This window comes from Panthera tigris, chromosome D1 (genome assembly GCF_018350195.1).
Source record: "Panthera tigris isolate Pti1 chromosome D1, P.tigris_Pti1_mat1.1, whole genome shotgun sequence".
Lineage (NCBI taxonomy): Eukaryota > Metazoa > Chordata > Mammalia > Carnivora > Felidae > Panthera > Panthera tigris.
This window is the reverse complement of record NC_056669.1, coordinates 30,606,933-30,623,661: the sequence shown is the minus strand read 5'-3', so window position 1 is coordinate 30,623,661 and position 16,729 is coordinate 30,606,933. Positions and strand designations below refer to the sequence as shown.

At 35.8% G+C, this 16,729-nt stretch overlaps 1 protein-coding gene across 4 annotated transcripts in view; it reads left to right on the top strand.

Annotated features, from left to right (window-relative positions):
* NCAPD3 (non-SMC condensin II complex subunit D3) overlaps positions 1–16,729 on the top strand; it is a 64,500-nt gene that overhangs the window by 18,729 nt on the left and 29,042 nt on the right. For all 4 annotated transcript variants that reach the window (XM_042958870.1, XM_007082666.3, XM_007082665.3 and 1 more), the window contains exons 11-16: positions 42–294; positions 1,843–1,899; positions 2,156–2,245; positions 7,659–7,732; positions 8,535–8,669; positions 9,955–10,175. In XM_042958870.1, coding sequence (XP_042814804.1) covers positions 42–294; positions 1,843–1,899; positions 2,156–2,245; positions 7,659–7,732; positions 8,535–8,669; positions 9,955–10,175 — 830 coding nt within the window. The remainder of the gene's footprint in view (positions 1–41; positions 295–1,842; positions 1,900–2,155; positions 2,246–7,658; positions 7,733–8,534; positions 8,670–9,954; positions 10,176–16,729) is intronic.

The window sequence follows — 16,729 nt, the reverse complement described above, 5'->3', positions numbered from 1 at the left end:
ATTCCTGTCTGATGGAGATTTTTATGATTTTGTTTTATCAGATCCCACACAGGGTTTTTACTCTGGATGTTGTCTTAGCTCTGTTGGAACTGCCTGAAAGAGCAGTAGATAACACTCTCTCCTTGGAGCATCAGAAGATCATAAAGCATAAGTTCTTGGTGCAGGAAATTATATTTGACCGTTGTGTAGACAAAGCACCAACCGTCCGCAGCAAGGCACTGTCCAGTTTTGCACACTGCCTGGAGGTGTCTGTTACCACTGCATCAGAGAGCATCCTGGAATTTCTGATTAACAGTAAGTGTGGTGACAGTTGTGACAGGGAGCCTGTCTTGTGCTTGTGGAGAAACTGGACTGTAAGGGAATCATTCTTTGTTGTTGCAAAAGTAATAGATACAATATGATATACTATTAACCTCATAAACCTGTATCAGTATATTTTATGTGAATAACTTTTTAAACATAGTCATACCTTGGAGATACTCTGGGTTTGGTTTCAGGCCACCCACAATGAAGTGTACATTGCAATAAAGCAAGTCAAATGAATTTTTTGGTTTCCCAGTGCATACAAAAGCTATGTTTACACTACACTGTTGTCTATTAAGTGGTACTAGCATTATGCCTTAAAAAAGTACATATCATAATTTAAAAGTACTTTATTGTTAGGGCACCTGGCTGGCTCAGTTGCTAGAGCACGTGACTCTTGATCTTGGGATTGTAAGTTCGAGCCCCACATTGGGTGGAGAGATTACTTAAAAATAAAATCTAAAAAAAACCCCAAAAACCTTTATTGCTAAAAATGCTAACCATCATGTGAGCTTTTAACAAGTTGTAATCTCTTTGCTGGTGGAGGCTCTTGCCTCTGTGTTGGTGGTTGCTGAAGGGTGGTTGGCTTTGGCAATTTTTTAAAGTAAGACAGTGAAGTTTGCCTCATCAATTGACTCTTCGCAGATGATTTGTCTGTAGCATGTAGTGCTGTTTGATAGCATTTTAGCCACAGTAGAACTTCTTCCAAAATTGGAGTCCATCCTCTCAAACCCTGCTGCTGCTTTACCAACTAAGTTTATGTGATATTCTAAATCCTTTGTTGTCAAAGCTCTTTCACCAGGAGTAGATCCCATCTCAAGAAACCTCTTTCTTTGCTTGTCTGTAGGAAGGAGCTGTTCATCTGTTCCAGGTTTTATCATGAGATGGCAGCAACACAGTCACATCCTCGAGCTCCACTTCTGATTCTGTTTCTCTTGATATTTTCACATCTGCAGTCAGAACACATACACCATGTATTAAGTTTGCTGTGTTGTATGGGTATGGTTCATGGTACCCGAAAACAATTATAATAGTAAAGTCAAAGATCACTAATCACAGATCACCATAAATATGAAAAAGTTTTAAATATTGTGAGAATTACCAAAACATGGCACAGACACAAAGTAAGCAAATACTGTTGGAAAAATGGCACCCATAGACTTGTATGATGTATGGTTACCACAGACTCAATTTAAGTGTAGTTTCTGTAAGGCACAATAAAGGGAAGTGTGATAAAACAATGTATGCCTGTAGACAAGCCTGATACATTTGAGAGGTCTTTTAAAGTATTTTAGATATTCATGTTTTAGAGGTGAGATTGTTGGCTGCCTATACACTACTTTGCATTGTTGGGTAATGGCTGTATTGTGCCTAGTATCCATTTCAAATGCATACAGAGGAGAACATTATTAATTGTCAGCAGTTTGGAATCTGTCTTGTGTTTAGGCCTAATTATCTTGATTTTGATTACTTTGAATATTTACTTGGGGATTATGATACTATGACATTTTTCCCTCTTATGTGTCTGCTTATTTTTAGGTCCTGCAGTTTCAAGAGCAGACAGCCACCCTGGTACCTTACTGAGAAATTCAGCAGGTAATGGGTCAATATATTTTCCAATATTGAATAATTGTCTTTTTATTTAAAGGACTTGCTGGGTATTTGACATGCTTTTTTCTGTCTCCATATTTACCTATTTTAATATTGAACTTTTTTTCTTTTTCAAGGAAATCAAAATTCATTTCAGTAATATGTAATTTAAATGTGTGATATGTCAGGCTTATATTATTAAGAGGTATAACAATTTCTTACCTCAATGACTGAGCCTTTTTTAAAATTTATTATTTTTAAGCTTTTCCCTATCAGAGGCAAACACTTAACCCTTCTGGAAGCTCAGGAGTGATCAATATAGACAACAGTGGTGAAACTGATGGATCTGGGGGTATGTCAGATTTTATCATTGTCAGATGAATGAATAATAACTGTTGGATTTCAACAACTGTAAGTAGAGTCTAAAAAACTTAGAATTTTTTTCTGACTAATTTATCCTGAAGAATTGGGACATCTTTCTTTCTTCTTAAGAAAGGAATAATTTTTATTTTATTATATCTTTAATTGATATCCTTGCATTCTGTTTCATCTTAAGGTAAAGAACAAGCTATGTTCCACTTAGGACGTACTGAACCTCAGTATTTCTGTAATACTTAAGAGAATATTAGCAAATATTTTATTTATTAAAGACAATTGTGAACTCTTGGGATTGCTGACCAAAAAGGGACCAGCTACTAGAGAAAGTGCAGCACAGATTAAATTTGTGTTTGTAGAAAAGTCATCACAAAAAAAAGGGAAAAGGTGAAGAATATTATTCTACCCAGTCTTGTTCCTGTTTTTAATTTCTTGTACTTTTTTCACTATGTCATCTTGACTCTGATTAAGGCAACCCAGAGTTCACCTTTAATATATGATAGGGAACTGTAAATCCAAGCTCCCACTGAAAATGACAATTCAGAATTTAGATTATAATTTCTCTTCATTAATAGTATGAACCATATTTACTACATGGAATGGTTGTGGGGGTCCTCTCTCCCATGGACTCCAGCACAGGATTCTGAATACGAGGGATGCCTGATCTCCTTCATTGACTTACTGAACCCCGAGTAATCTGGATAGTTTAAGTGTTAATGTGATTCAGGAGGAAAAAAAAACAAATATGGACTAGATAGTAGGTAGACCTGGAGCCTACTCCTAGATTCTGTTTCTGTCTAGCTGTGTGGTCTTGAGAAAGTCACTTTACTTCTCTGGGCTCCTTATTCATCTGTGAAATGACATAGCATGAAATAGTGGGGAACACACTAGAAAGGAGAGGCAGTCTGAGTTCTTGTATTAGTTCTGTTGCTAAATAGCTGCTTGACTAAGACATAGAAGTCAGCAAAGCACCCTAATTGTCACTTTCTGAATCTGACACTTTCTCCACCTTTCACAGAGGGGTGTTGTCAGTCTATGAAAATAATGTTAAGAGAAGTGGTTTTTCAAGATAGATAAGTGAGAAAATATGTGTATAGAGGTTTAATTATATAATTAGATTAATTTATTCTGTTAATATTTATTTGGTCCCTTCTAATCTGTGCTAGGCATTGTAGATACTGACTTTAATAAAACATAGTTCTATCTGTTGGGGAGCAATGGGAGTAATAAATATACATGTATACAGATTTTACATATTTTTATATATATATAAAATAGTAAGGTGTGAGATAAGTACTAAAGTCAATCTGTAAAGTGTCATGAGGATAATTACTTATTTTGGCCTGAAAGATCAGCATGGAATTGGATTTATATGGCTAGATATTAGCATGTGTTATTCAAATTACGAGCAGTAATTCAATTTATATATTATCCGAGTTTCTAAAATATAAAAAAAATTATTCTGGAAAAATGTTGAATGTGTTGACTCCAGTCTTAAGTGCTAAGTGCTTTCTTTGTGGTGGGTCTTTTGTTTTTGAGATGTAATTCACATACCATAAAACACCATTTAAATAAAGTTTATGATTTAATGGTTTTTAGTGTATTCACAAAATTGATCAATTTTCAGAATATTTCCTTTGCCAGAAAGAAACCCTGTACTCATTAGCATTTACTCCCCATTCTCCCCCTCCTCCAGCCTTTGCCAATTACGAATTAGCTTTCTGTCTCTATCAATTTGCCTGTTTTTGACATTCCATAAATGGAAGCATACAATATGGTTTTTTTTTTGTGTATGTCTTCTTAGCATAACATTTTCAAGGTTCATTTATCAGTTGATGGACTTGGGTTGTTTCCATCTTTTGGCGATTATGAATGATGGTGCTATCAACATTCCTGTGCAAATTTTGTATGTAAATATTCATTCCTTTTGGGTGTGTACCTAGGAGTGGAACTGCTGCTGGGTCATTTGCTGACCCTACCTTTATCATTTTGAGGAACTGCCAAACTGTTTTCCAGAGTGGTCACACCATGTTTCAATCCCACTAGCATGTGTAATAAATTTTATTTCTCCACATCCTTACCAGCACTTGTCATGTCTATGTGAAGTATGTCTCTCACTGTGGTTTTGATTTACATTTTCCTAATGACTCATGATGTTAAGCAAATTTTCATGTGTTTATTGACCATTTATATGTCTTGTTTGGAGAAGTTCTTTGCCCATTTTTTAAAATGGATTATTTGTCTATATTTTTGAGTTGAAAGGGTTCTTTATATATTTTGGATCCAAATTCCTTATTAGATATATGATTTGCAAATATCTTTTTTTTCTCATTCTGGGGGTTAAATTTTCACTTTCTTGATAGTGTTCTTTGAGGCATGAAACATTTTAGCCTTCATGAAATCTAGCTATCCATTTTTTTTTTTTTCTGGCTTGTGCTTTTGGTGTCATAGCTAAGAAATCACTGCCTAATTTATCACAAAGATTTACATTTATGTTTTCTTTTCAGAGTTTTGTAATTTTAGCTGTTATGTTTTGGTCTTTGATCAATTTTTAGTTAAATTTTGCATATAATGGGATGTAGGGGTCCATCTTTTGCATGTGAATATCCAGTTTGATGTAGCACCATTTGTTTAAAAGACTTTTTTCTCCTTTGAATGCTCTTGGCACCCTTGTCAAAAATCAGTTGACCATAGACACATGAGCTTATGTACTTTCAGTTCTCTTCCACTGACATTCCGTTGTCTTTCTTTATGGCAGTACCGCACTGTGTTGATTACTGGTACTTTATACTAATTTTGAAATCAGGAAGTGTAGGCTCTGCATTCTTGTTCTTGTTTTTCTAGGTTGACTTGGCTATTCTGTTTTTCTTATATTTCCATATGAATTTTAGGATCACCTGTCAGTTTCTGAAAGGGAAAAAAAAAACAGCTTGGATTTTGGTAAGGATTGATCTGTAGATCACTTTGGGGAGTATTGCCATCTTAACAATATTAAGCCGTTTTGTCCATGAACATGGGATGCCTTTCTCTATATTTAGATTTTCTTTAATTTGTTTCACTGATGTTTTTCAGTTTTCATTGTACAATTCTTGCTCTTTAAGCGTGTTCCTAAAATTTTATTCTTTTTGATGTTATAATAAGTTACATTGGTTTCTTAGTTTCATTTTCTAATTGTTCATTGCTACTTTTTACAACTGATGTTTGATGATTTGATCTCGTGTCTTGCAACCTTGCTAAATCTGTTACTAGCTCTAATTGTGTGTGTGTGGATTCCTTAGGATTTTCTGTATATAAGCTCATGCCATCTGTGAACAGAGTTTTTTTTCTTTCTTTTCCATCTGGATATCTTTTCTGTCTTTTCCTTGCCTACTTTCCCTGGCAAGGACCTCTGTACAATGTTGAAAAGAATTGGGGAGAGCAGACATCCTCATCTTTCTTCTGTACTTAGCTTTCAGTCTTCCACCATTGAGAGTGATGTTAGCTGTGAGTTTTTTTCAGAATGGCTTTTATCAGTGTGACAGAGTTTCCTTCTCTTCTGAGTTTGTTGAGTGTTTTTATTATGGAATGGTGTTGGGTTTTACAAATGCATTTTCCTCATCTGTGGAGAATATCATGTGGTCTTTGTCCTTTATTATATTGCTGTGGTTTTTTATTACATTGATTGATTTTCATGTTGAGCCAAGATTTCATTCCTGGTATAAATCCCAAGCATGGTATATAATCCTTTTTGCATCTTGCTAGATTTGATTTGTTGATATTTTGTTGAAGATATCATGTGTGTATTTGCAGGAGATTTTGGTCTATTGTTTACTTTTCTTGACATGTATTTATCTGGTTTTGCTCTCAGGGTAATACTGGCTTAATAGAATGAGGTAGGAAGTGTTTTCTACCGTTTTTTTAAGTGTTTATGAAGAATGGGTGCTCATATTTGTTTTAACATTTGGTAGAATTCTCCAGTAAAGCCATCTGGTCCTGGACTTCTGTACACGTGTGAGAAGGTTTTCGATTTCCAATTCAATCTCTTTACTTGTTATGGGTATATTCAGACTATTTCTTCTTGAGTCAATGTCCATAGTTTTTATCTTTGTAAAAATTTGTTCATTTCATCCAGATTACTTAATATAACATAAAATTTTTCATAGTATTTCTTTGCAAATCCTTTTTATTTCTGTAATGGCAGCAGTAATGTTTCCTCATTCTTTCCTGATTTTAGCAATTTGAATCTTCTATTTTTTTTCTTAGTCTAGCTAAAAGTTTGTTGATTTTGTTTATCTTTTTCAAGGAACCTACTTTTGATTTCATTGATGTTTTCTATTGTTTCCCATCATTTCGTTTTGTAACATACTTCCTTAAACATCAGCGGCTCTCCGAGTAGTTTGGGATCCCTTAGCTTCTCTCAGCCAATCCTTCAAATTAATATTGTTTTCATAATAATATCATAATATCCTTTAGCAGGTCCTTGAAGTTAATATTTTTTTTCATAATAATATCAAGACTTGTACTCTTCAGCATTATGATTTTGAAGTAGAGATGAGAATCTAGATATTTTTTATTTAGCCAGACATTAAAGAGTTTGCAAAGATGTAAAACAGTGCTATTATTTTCACTAAATTTTTTTTGGAGGGGAAATATAGTTATTTTTTATTTAAAAATATACTGTGCATAGTGGCATATCTTCCTTTTTTAAAATGAACTATTAAATCTCTTAACTGGAGATTTTTACCAAAAAAGCCCTTAGAAGTCTTCAGTGATTTTTTAGTAGTGTAAAGGGGCCTGTGATCAAAAAGTTTTAGGGGCACCTGGGTGGCTCAGTTGGTTGAGCGTCTGACTTGGGCTCATGTCATGATCTCACGGTTCATGAGTTTGGGCCCCGTGTTGGTCTCTGTGCTGACAGCTCAGAGCCTGGAGACTGCTTCGGATTCTGTGTCTCCCTTTCTCTCTGTTCCTCTCTGCTCACACTGTTTCTCCCTCAAAAATAAATAAAGATTTAAAAAAAAAAAAAGTTTTAAAGCTGCTATTTATCTTTAGTCTTAAAAAAAAATTATGATTTGGATATTCCTTTTTTGTAGCTAAATAAAATAGAAGAGCCAAATAATTCATTCAGAATTTTAGATGTAAGAGCCAGGATTTAAAACTGAATTTTTAATATTTCAGAATTTGTGCCCTTTTAAAATTATAATACTGTGCCCTTTGCATTATTGTGAATACCTAATTATTTGACTTTTCTTTTTTTTCCTACATTATTTCATACTCAGATTTCTCAGGATTTAAAACAAGCTAATTAGTCAGTTTTTTAGAGTATTTTCTCAGAACTGTGTGGTGAGATGTTAGATGCTATAAATATAGTTTTTCTCAGACTGTATAATGATTCTTTGGCATTTCCTCAACAGTGAGATGTGTCATGGGAATGCTGAAAAAGAGAATTAGGGATGAGAAGACCAATGTCCGGAAGTCTGCACTCCAGGTGTGAGTTTTTCTAGGTATTCTTGAATGTGCTCTTTTTTCAAGCACTGAAGATCTGGAAATATTTCATAAAAATTTTGCCATGCTCATTATTTAACTTGTTTTTCACCTAACATTTGTTCATTTTGATCCCATTGTATGTATAAATTACAGAGATGAACTAAAAGGTTTATCTGTTTTTAAAATTCCTGCTGGGTTGTTGACTTTAAGAATTGCATATTTTGGGGCACCTGGATGGCTCAGTTGGTTAAGCATCCGACTTTGGTTCAGGTCGTGATCTTGCGGTTTGTGAGTTCAGGCCCTGGGACAGGCTCTGTGCTGACAGGTCAGAGCCTGGAGCCTGTTTCGGATTCTGTGTTTCCCTCTCTCTCTATGGCCCTCCCGCACTGGTGCGCTCGCTCTCTCGCTCTCTCTCTCTCTCTCTTTCAAAAATAAACATTAAAAATTTTTTTTTAATACAAAAATTTTTAAAAGAATTACATATTTATATTCTTAATTTCTCATTTTAGAATAGGGATTCTTAATCTGGGGACCATGAATGAATTTTAATAGGGTGCATGTAACCCCCAAAATGGTCTGTAAATGCTTGTTTATATAAATGTATGTCAGACTTTCTCCAGAGAGAGGCCTGAGCTTTCATCAGATTCTGAAAAGGTGGGATGTTACTGGGTGGAGGGATGGATCTGTACCTCAGAAATGTTAAGAACCACAGACTTAAGTCTTATTTTTGTCTACAGTGTGTCTTTTTTCTATACATAAGTCTTTTTTCTATACATAATTCATGTTACATATGCTTCTTCTAGGTATTAGTGAGTATTTTGAAACACTGTGACATCTTGGGTATGAAAGAAGAGCTATTGCTTCTGCAGGACCAGTGTCGGGACCCTGCAGTGTCTGTCCGAAAGCAGGCCTTACAGTCTCTTACTGAACTTCTCATGGTGAGAGACAGTGTGTTTTTACATTAAAAATAATTCAGCATACAGGGTGCCTGGGGGGCTCAGTTGGTTAAGTGCCCGATTCTTGATTTTGGCTCAGGTCATGATCTCAGGGTCATGAGTTCGAGTCCTGTGTCTAGGCTCCATGCCCAGTGGAGCTTGCTTAAGTTTCTCTCTCCCTCTCCCTCTCCCTCTACACTGCCCCCTGTTCACCCCTCCTCCTTCTCACACGTATGTAACTTTCTCTCTTTCTCTCTCTCTATCTCTCTGTCTCTCTCACACACACACATTCAATAAATAAATAAATAAATAAATAAATCAGCCTAATAATTGCCTTTTGCAAAATATTAAATTGACTATTGGAAATTCTACCAGGTCTACTGAAGGACTATACAGTGGAACAGAAGAGGTATGTTTCAATTACATATGATTATGTCTCATGTTAATATAATTATGGACTCATGCTAGAGAATGCTAGTGATTAGCCTTTTCTTGACTTCAGCTTAAATCTCACATAGAAATATGAGTGGTAAAATAGATTTGGTTAGGCCAGAGGCCTAGATTAATTTTTGAACATTAAGACCTATTAGATGATACTGTCAAAATAGCAGATCCACTAATCCAATATATAATTTACGTCTGCCAAATAATGAGCTTTTGAAAATTTTTAAAGCCTGTTTATTTCTTTATTTTGTGATAGAAAGCATTAAACAATGCATACTTTGACTTCCTCTGTCAGCATCTATTTTAATTTCTCTTTGGGATAAATATTTTTTATTTCCTCTTGATCTTAAATTATCAGGGCACCTGGGTGGCTCAGTTGGTTCAGCATCTGACTTTGGCTCGGGTCATGGTCTCACCATTAATGAGTTTGAGCCCTGCGTCCGGCTCTGTGCTAACAGCTCGGAGCCTGGAGCCTGCTTCGGATTCTGTGTCTCCTTTCCTCTCTGCCCCTCCCTGGCTCTTGCTCACTCACTCTCTCTCTCTCAAAAATAAATAAATATTAAAAAAAATAATGTAATTACCAAAAAGTGCTGATTTACTGTAATAATACAGTAATGACTGTCTAAGTTTAAAATTTCAGTATTCACTGATATACAGTAACTGGAGATTGAACTTTGTTTTAATATATATTTCAAGTGTTGATTTTTTTTTTCACTTGTTTATTTGTACTTGTGTGTGTGACCACACACAAGTCTCAAAACATTGACCACAGCCTCACTGATACATGTTTAGACTTCTGCTAGCATCAGACTTCTTTATGATTTCATGATGTTTAATTCCTAAGGCCCAGCCTGGATGTGTCCAGATACAGAAAGCCTGGCTAACAGGGATCATTCCAGCTGTGATGGACTGTGAGAGCACTGTGCAGGAAAAGGCTCTGGAATGCCTTGACCAGCTCCTGTTGCAGAACATTAAGCATTATAATAAATTCCATACTGGAGACAACAGCCAGGTACTGGCTTGGGCACTTCTTACTCTCCTTAGTACAGAAAACCAGGAACTGAGGTATGTTAATTGTGTGATTTGTTTTCCTTATAGAAAGCCATAAAAGTTGTTATTAAAATTTCTGTATTAGGGGTACCTGGGTGGCTCAGTGAGTTTAGTATATGACTCTTGATTTTAGCTCAGGTCATGATCTCATGGTCATGGGATTGAGCCCTGCATAGGATTCTGTGCTGACAGTGCAGAGCCTGCTTAGGATTCTCTCCCTCTGTCTGCCCTTCCTCCTCTTGCACATGTGCACGCTGTCTGACCCTCTCTCAAAATAAAAAAATAAACATTTTTTTAAAAATATTTCTGTATTGATCTTGGAAAATCAGCTTTCCAAATTACTTAGTATATGTGAAGACTCGATTTTGGTCTTTTTTTTTTTTTTTTTTTTTTTTTGACCCAATTCAAATCTAGCATTTTCATGATGACAATTTTCTGTGAAGCCTTTGATCTCCTCCTTTGCTTTTCTCTGAGTGATTTTAGTTTTAATTGATGTCTTAATATATAGTAGAAAGCACTGATGGATATGATGTATTAATATTAACTTTCTATAATACTAGTTTGTATGAAAGATGACTTCTTAGTTCTTAGAAATTAAACTTCTGACATTTTATTGGATTAGTTGACTTAATACCACTGCAGTATTCTTTCCCGTTAGATAACATTTGCCGAGTGTACACTATACAGTGAACACTGTAATGAGGAGTTAGCACCTATAACAGTATATTTTAATCTATATTGCAGTAATCTTACAATCAGTTTGACTATTTTTTTCCTTTTTTTTTTTATCATGTAGGAAACACTTTCCTATTTATTTACATGTAGTTATGGAGGAATTATCATACAATAGAAATGTAATAGATTTTTTTGATCATAAAATACTGTTCTGTGGTCCTGGCAAAAATCACCTAATCTCTCTGAACGTTGGTTTTCCCATTTGTAAGAGCAGCCAGTTGGATTACATGATCTCTTCAGGTCCCTTTTTGTATTAAAACACTATGACTGAAAGCATATTCATTCATTAAATATATGCTTGGCTGAAATTCTTAGAAGAGAGGAGAATTTAGCTAGCAATAGAATCACTTACTTTTTTGATTTTCTTAGGGACATCTCAATAAGCAACCCCAACATATTAAAATTCAGCATAAAAAGTAGTAGCCATTCTTCACAAAAAAGCAGGAGAGGCCTACTATATATATAGCTCATGAGATGCTGTTGGGAGGTTTATTTCATTTATTTTTATTTTTATAAAACTTTTATACTGGAATATAACATGCATAGAAAAGTATAGTAGGTCAGTACATAGGTCAGTAAGTATAAAAAAGAAAATATACCCATGTAACTACCTCCCAGGTCAAGAAATAGAACATTGCTAAGCCCAAGTAATACCCTCACACTCCTTCCCATCACTGTCCTTCCCTTGTCAAAGGTAACCACTGCTGTGATTAGTCTCCTCTGTTCTACGACTTTATATAAATGGAATTATGTGGTATATATTCTTTGTGTATCTGACTCCTAATACTCAAAACAATAGAAGGCTCATTCACGTTATCGTGTGTAGCTATAGCATATTCACTTTCATTGCAGTTGTGTGTGTGTGTGTGTATGATTTAATGAATAAAACATAATTATCCATTCTGTTGATAATTGAGTTGTTTCAATTTTTAAAATATTATATATAATGCTGCTATGGATATTCCTGTACACATTTGTTGATACACAGGTACATGCATTTCTGTTGGTTATATACCCAGGAACAGTGTTGTTGAGTACATTTTTAGGCACCTCTAATGGATACTGCAAGAAAGTTTTCCAGAGGGGTCGTACCAATTTACATTGCATTCTAGTAGGTGTGGGATTTATAATGTTCACATTTATGAATTACCTACTCAGGTCTCTAGCCTTCCTTTTATTTTTCTATTTTTATTTTTTTAATGTTTTTATTTATTTTTGAGACAGAGCATGAGCAGGGGAGGGGCAGAGAGAGAGGGAGACACAGAATACGAAGCAGGCTCCAGGCTCTGAGCTGGCAGCACAGAGCCTGACATGGGGCTCGAACTCACGGACTGTGAGATCATGACCTGAGCTGAAGTCGGACACTTAACTGACTAAGCCACCCACGTGCCCCACTGGCCTTCCTTTTAGACTGTCACTCTTTTTTGCTTGCTCATCTGAAAGTGTTCACTATATATTCTGTAGACAAGCCATTGTTATATGTATTGCAAATGTCCTTTTCTACCTCATGATTTGCCTTTTTACTCTCCTGATGGTATCTTTTGATGAGTTCATTTTGTCAGTGGTTTTCCTTATGGTTAATATATTTTTTAGAGAAGTACTTTTCCTACCTCAGGGTCATATATTCTCCCATATAATCTAGAAGTTTGTTTTTTTCTTTCTTCCTTTTATGTTTAGGTCTTTAGCTTACCTGCAATTAAGATGTGCCATAGTTTCCTTCACAGGCCTTGTTTTTTATTTTCACATAAGGGAATGTGCTTATATGTATTTGAAGTCAGAAGGAAAGGGGGAGATAGAAAATACTGAGGATGAATGAAAGGAATACTTAGTGGAGTTTCTGAAAAAGAACAATATTATATGAAAGGACTCACTTTATAAGGTAGAAGGAGAGAACTTCAGAAATAAAAGGAAACAAAAAAATACAGGAAGGGGAGCACCTGAGTGGCTCAGTCAGTTGAGTGTCCGACTCAGCTCAGGTCATGATCCCACAGTTTGTGAGTCAGAGCCCCATATCAGGCTCTGAGCTGACAGCTAGGAGCCTGGAGCCTGCTTCAGATTCTGTGTCCCTCTCTCTGCCCCTCCCCCGCTTGCACTCTGTCCCTCTCTCAAAAATAAACATTGAAAAAAAAAATACAAGAAGAAAAGTACAAAGGAGGAAATCATATGAATGCTAGAGCTTCCTCACCTTCTCTTCTCAGTACAGTAATAGAATATTTACTCAGTACAGCAGTGTCAGAGCATTGTACACAGTAGCCAGAAAGGTGGAAATACCCCAGCTGTCCATGGATGAGTGAAAGGACAAACAAAATGTGGTATACGCATACAACACGATATTTTTCAGCCTAAAAAAGTAACAATGTTGATGCATGCTACACTATGGATGAACCTTGAAAACATGCTGAGTGAAATAGGCCTAATACAAAAGGACAATTAATGATGATTCCACTTATTTGAGATATATAAGATAGTCAAATGCTTAAAGACAAAAAGTAGAAAGGTGCTTATCAGGGGCTGTGGAGAAGGCAATGGGGAGTTACTGTTAAATGGGTACAGAGTTTCAGTATGAGGTGATAACAGAGTTCTGGAGATGGATAATTGCACAACAGTGTGAATGTGCTTAACACCACTGAACTGTACACCTGAAAATGGTTAAAATGGTAAAAACTCTATTATCTATTTTAACAAAAGGAAAAAAAAAATATTTGCCCAAAGTTAGGAAGGAGAGTATAGAATTAGGGTCTTAAGTGTAAAGAAGTTTTGGAATAACCATTATAGAAAATGAGCTATGGTACAAATTCTCAAAGTGTAATGGATGGATTCATGAGCTCAGACTGTTTTGATCATAATATTAAGATGATATATGCCATTTTTCACTTTTATTCTTTCACAGAAGTACAGTACAGTTTTCTAGAACCGTATGATGATATTGAAGCAAATTGAATGCAGAAGCAGTTACAGTAATGCACCTGTCTTCTATTTAAGCCAGACTTTAAATAGATTTACGAAAGTATAGAGCAATGACACTCTTTTCACCAAGTTTATTTTGTTTTGAGAAAGATTGTTAACTTGTTTTTGTAAAGCAGTGCATCTGTTAACATGTAATTGGCTTATTATTATTTTTAGATTAATAGATAAATATTTTTAAATTTCTCAGTTTTAATTTTGGCACAACAAATATTGATAGATATGATGGCCCACAAAACCAAAGCTCTTCAAGGTGGTCTGTAGGTTTTGAGTTCAAAAGTGCCCAGAAAAAGAAAAAAAAAGGCACCCATAAATGAAAAAGTATGAGAGCCACTGAACTTGAGAATGAATTTTTCAAAAAGGAGTATTAAGAAATGTGAGGGCTAGCAGAATAGAGTTCTAGAAACATTTGTAAACAAAATTTGTGACTTGTTCTTTGATAAACAGAAAGTAACTAGAAACATCAGTGAATGTTCAGGAAAAGAGACTTCACAGAACAGATGAATTTTGAATTTGAATCTTGAAGGTTCATAAGGGGGCAAAAGGGTATGTCCATGTAAAAGAAACAGCTGGTGCAAAGCCATAGAAGCATAAACAGTGTGCACTGTTCAGGAGCCAGAGGATTTCACTGCTGGGGAAATAGGGCTGGCTGGATATAAAATGAAACTGGAGAAGTTAAGCAGAGCCCAGATACTGCAGAGTTGTAACATAGCATTCTGAGAAGTTTGACTTTAGAGAAAACAGAGTGGGCAGGGGGAGGCTGCTGGTGAATATGAAGTGGATGGGTAATACAGGGTTTTATATTTTAGGAAGTGTTAATCTTGAAAATAAAACACCCAGTTATTTTACCAGCAAAATGGGTTTATATGGAAGTAGCACAGAATTGCAATTCGAAACAAGCACACTGTGACAAACCACAAGAAAATCTGGAAATCAAAGGAAAGAACTGTTCTTCTTAAAAAAGAGAAAGTTGGGAGGGGCTGCTTTGAAGAAAAGTCCATTGAAAGAAAGTGAGAGTTCAAGGTGGCGATGGTTTCTCAATGGCAGAGTTGTGACAGACTCTCATTGGCCGGGCTGTTGCTGGGCAAGAAGAAATCCTTCCTCTTGCTGGAGTAGTAAAGGGCAGCTTGTTTGTTCCTCTTGGGTATGGGAGTCCTATCCCTTCCTGTTGGGTTTGCAGTTGATGACCAGTGGTAGGCATGAGAGCTCACCATGCTGGCCTCCCAGCTCCACTGCCAGTGAGGTTTCCTCTATTCAGTTTCACAGGAAGGGTAGCAAAGGTGCTTATGTTGGGTGACCAGGAGCTGACTAGAATCTAAGAAAACAGGCTACCACTGAAGTGATTTAAGTTAAAGGTGATGAGGGCCTGCATCAAGGATAAGGCAGTGGGCATGAAGAGAATGGGGTATATTTAAAGATGTTTAACAAGGGGAAGTACAGAGGTGGTAAAGGTTTGATTTGAGGGTTGAAAGAGATCAGTGTACTTCCTCTACTCAGGTTGCTCACAGTCTAGTGGAAAGAGACCAAATAAATTCACAGTTTTGGTAGACTTTTAGGAGCAAAGAGGGAGGGCATAGAGCAGTTTGGTAGTTTTTTGTCTTTGTTTTTGTTTGTTAATCTTTTTCCTTGTTTTAGCTATTAATGGTGGCAAGAGGTGAATTATTCCCAGAAGTGGAATAAATAGAAATTAACCAGGCAGCCATAATAGAGTTTCCAGACAGAAAATAACAATGCAAAGGCTTAGAGGCCTGAAGGCTCCATGAGGCTATCCAAAATAACTGGTCAATGGGATTACTGTTGACTGAGGTATGGAAAGCAAAGGCAGGAGATGGAGCCCAATTTAAATGTGTGCTTGCAATGCTTTGACATGTCTGAGTGGAGAGCTTTTGGTAATGGATGAGATCACCCAGCGTTCAGTTGTAGATAAGAGGACTAAGAATAGAACTTTTCAAAATCAGCCATAAGAGTGATTTGAAAAAAGGAATTAGTGAAGGGAAAAGAACAGAGATCCAATAAGTAGACCAGAGTACAAGGGCAGAGAGAATGGTCAATAATGTCTAGTAGAGGTCATGGAAAATGGAGACTAAAGAGAGTGGATTGATTTTGATACTAGGATAGAGGTCAGTGGTGCCGTACAAAAGACACAGGTTGCTCTCTATTGAAAACATTCTGACTTGGTAGGGAGTGGCTTATGATCAACAGTGGGGCTAATTGAGGGGTAAGCTAAATGAGGGAGGCTTTGGAAACTGTTCAACTCATGTGGAAGGGTGTGAGTTGTCCTAAGAGCCAAATTTGAGGTTTCAACTGGAAGTTCAGAGAATTTTTCCCCATTCTGTTCACGTCTTATAGTAAACATTACTTAATATTTTGTGTGATTCTTTTTAATAAATTTTAAAATATTTACTGATTCCATGTGTTGTTTTTGGACCATAATCATATATGAGTTACGAGTTATCTGCAGTAAAACTCTAGATGTTTATAGACAGATTTTTTAACAATAGGTAATTTATTAAAACAATTTATATGGGCATGCTTATTGTATATAGATGTGTTTATTTTGTTACAGTTGCCTTCTGATGCTTTTAGAATTCCTTTTTTTTTTTTTTTCATTTAATGAGAAAGTGTTGGGGTGTGTGTGAGCATGTGTGGACGCATTGTGTGATCACATGTGTGTTCCTAGCAGTCTAAGAAAAATTAATTGTGGGAAGAAGTGTATTTTTCACTTTACTTAGATATATAACACTGCATTTGTGCCATGGGTAATGTTTTCTCATCCAGTGCTGTGGGAGGAAGTCAAATAAATTACTTAAAACAACAAGTGACATAACACAAGCACTTTAATATACCAGAAGTATTTTTTTTTTTTGTTT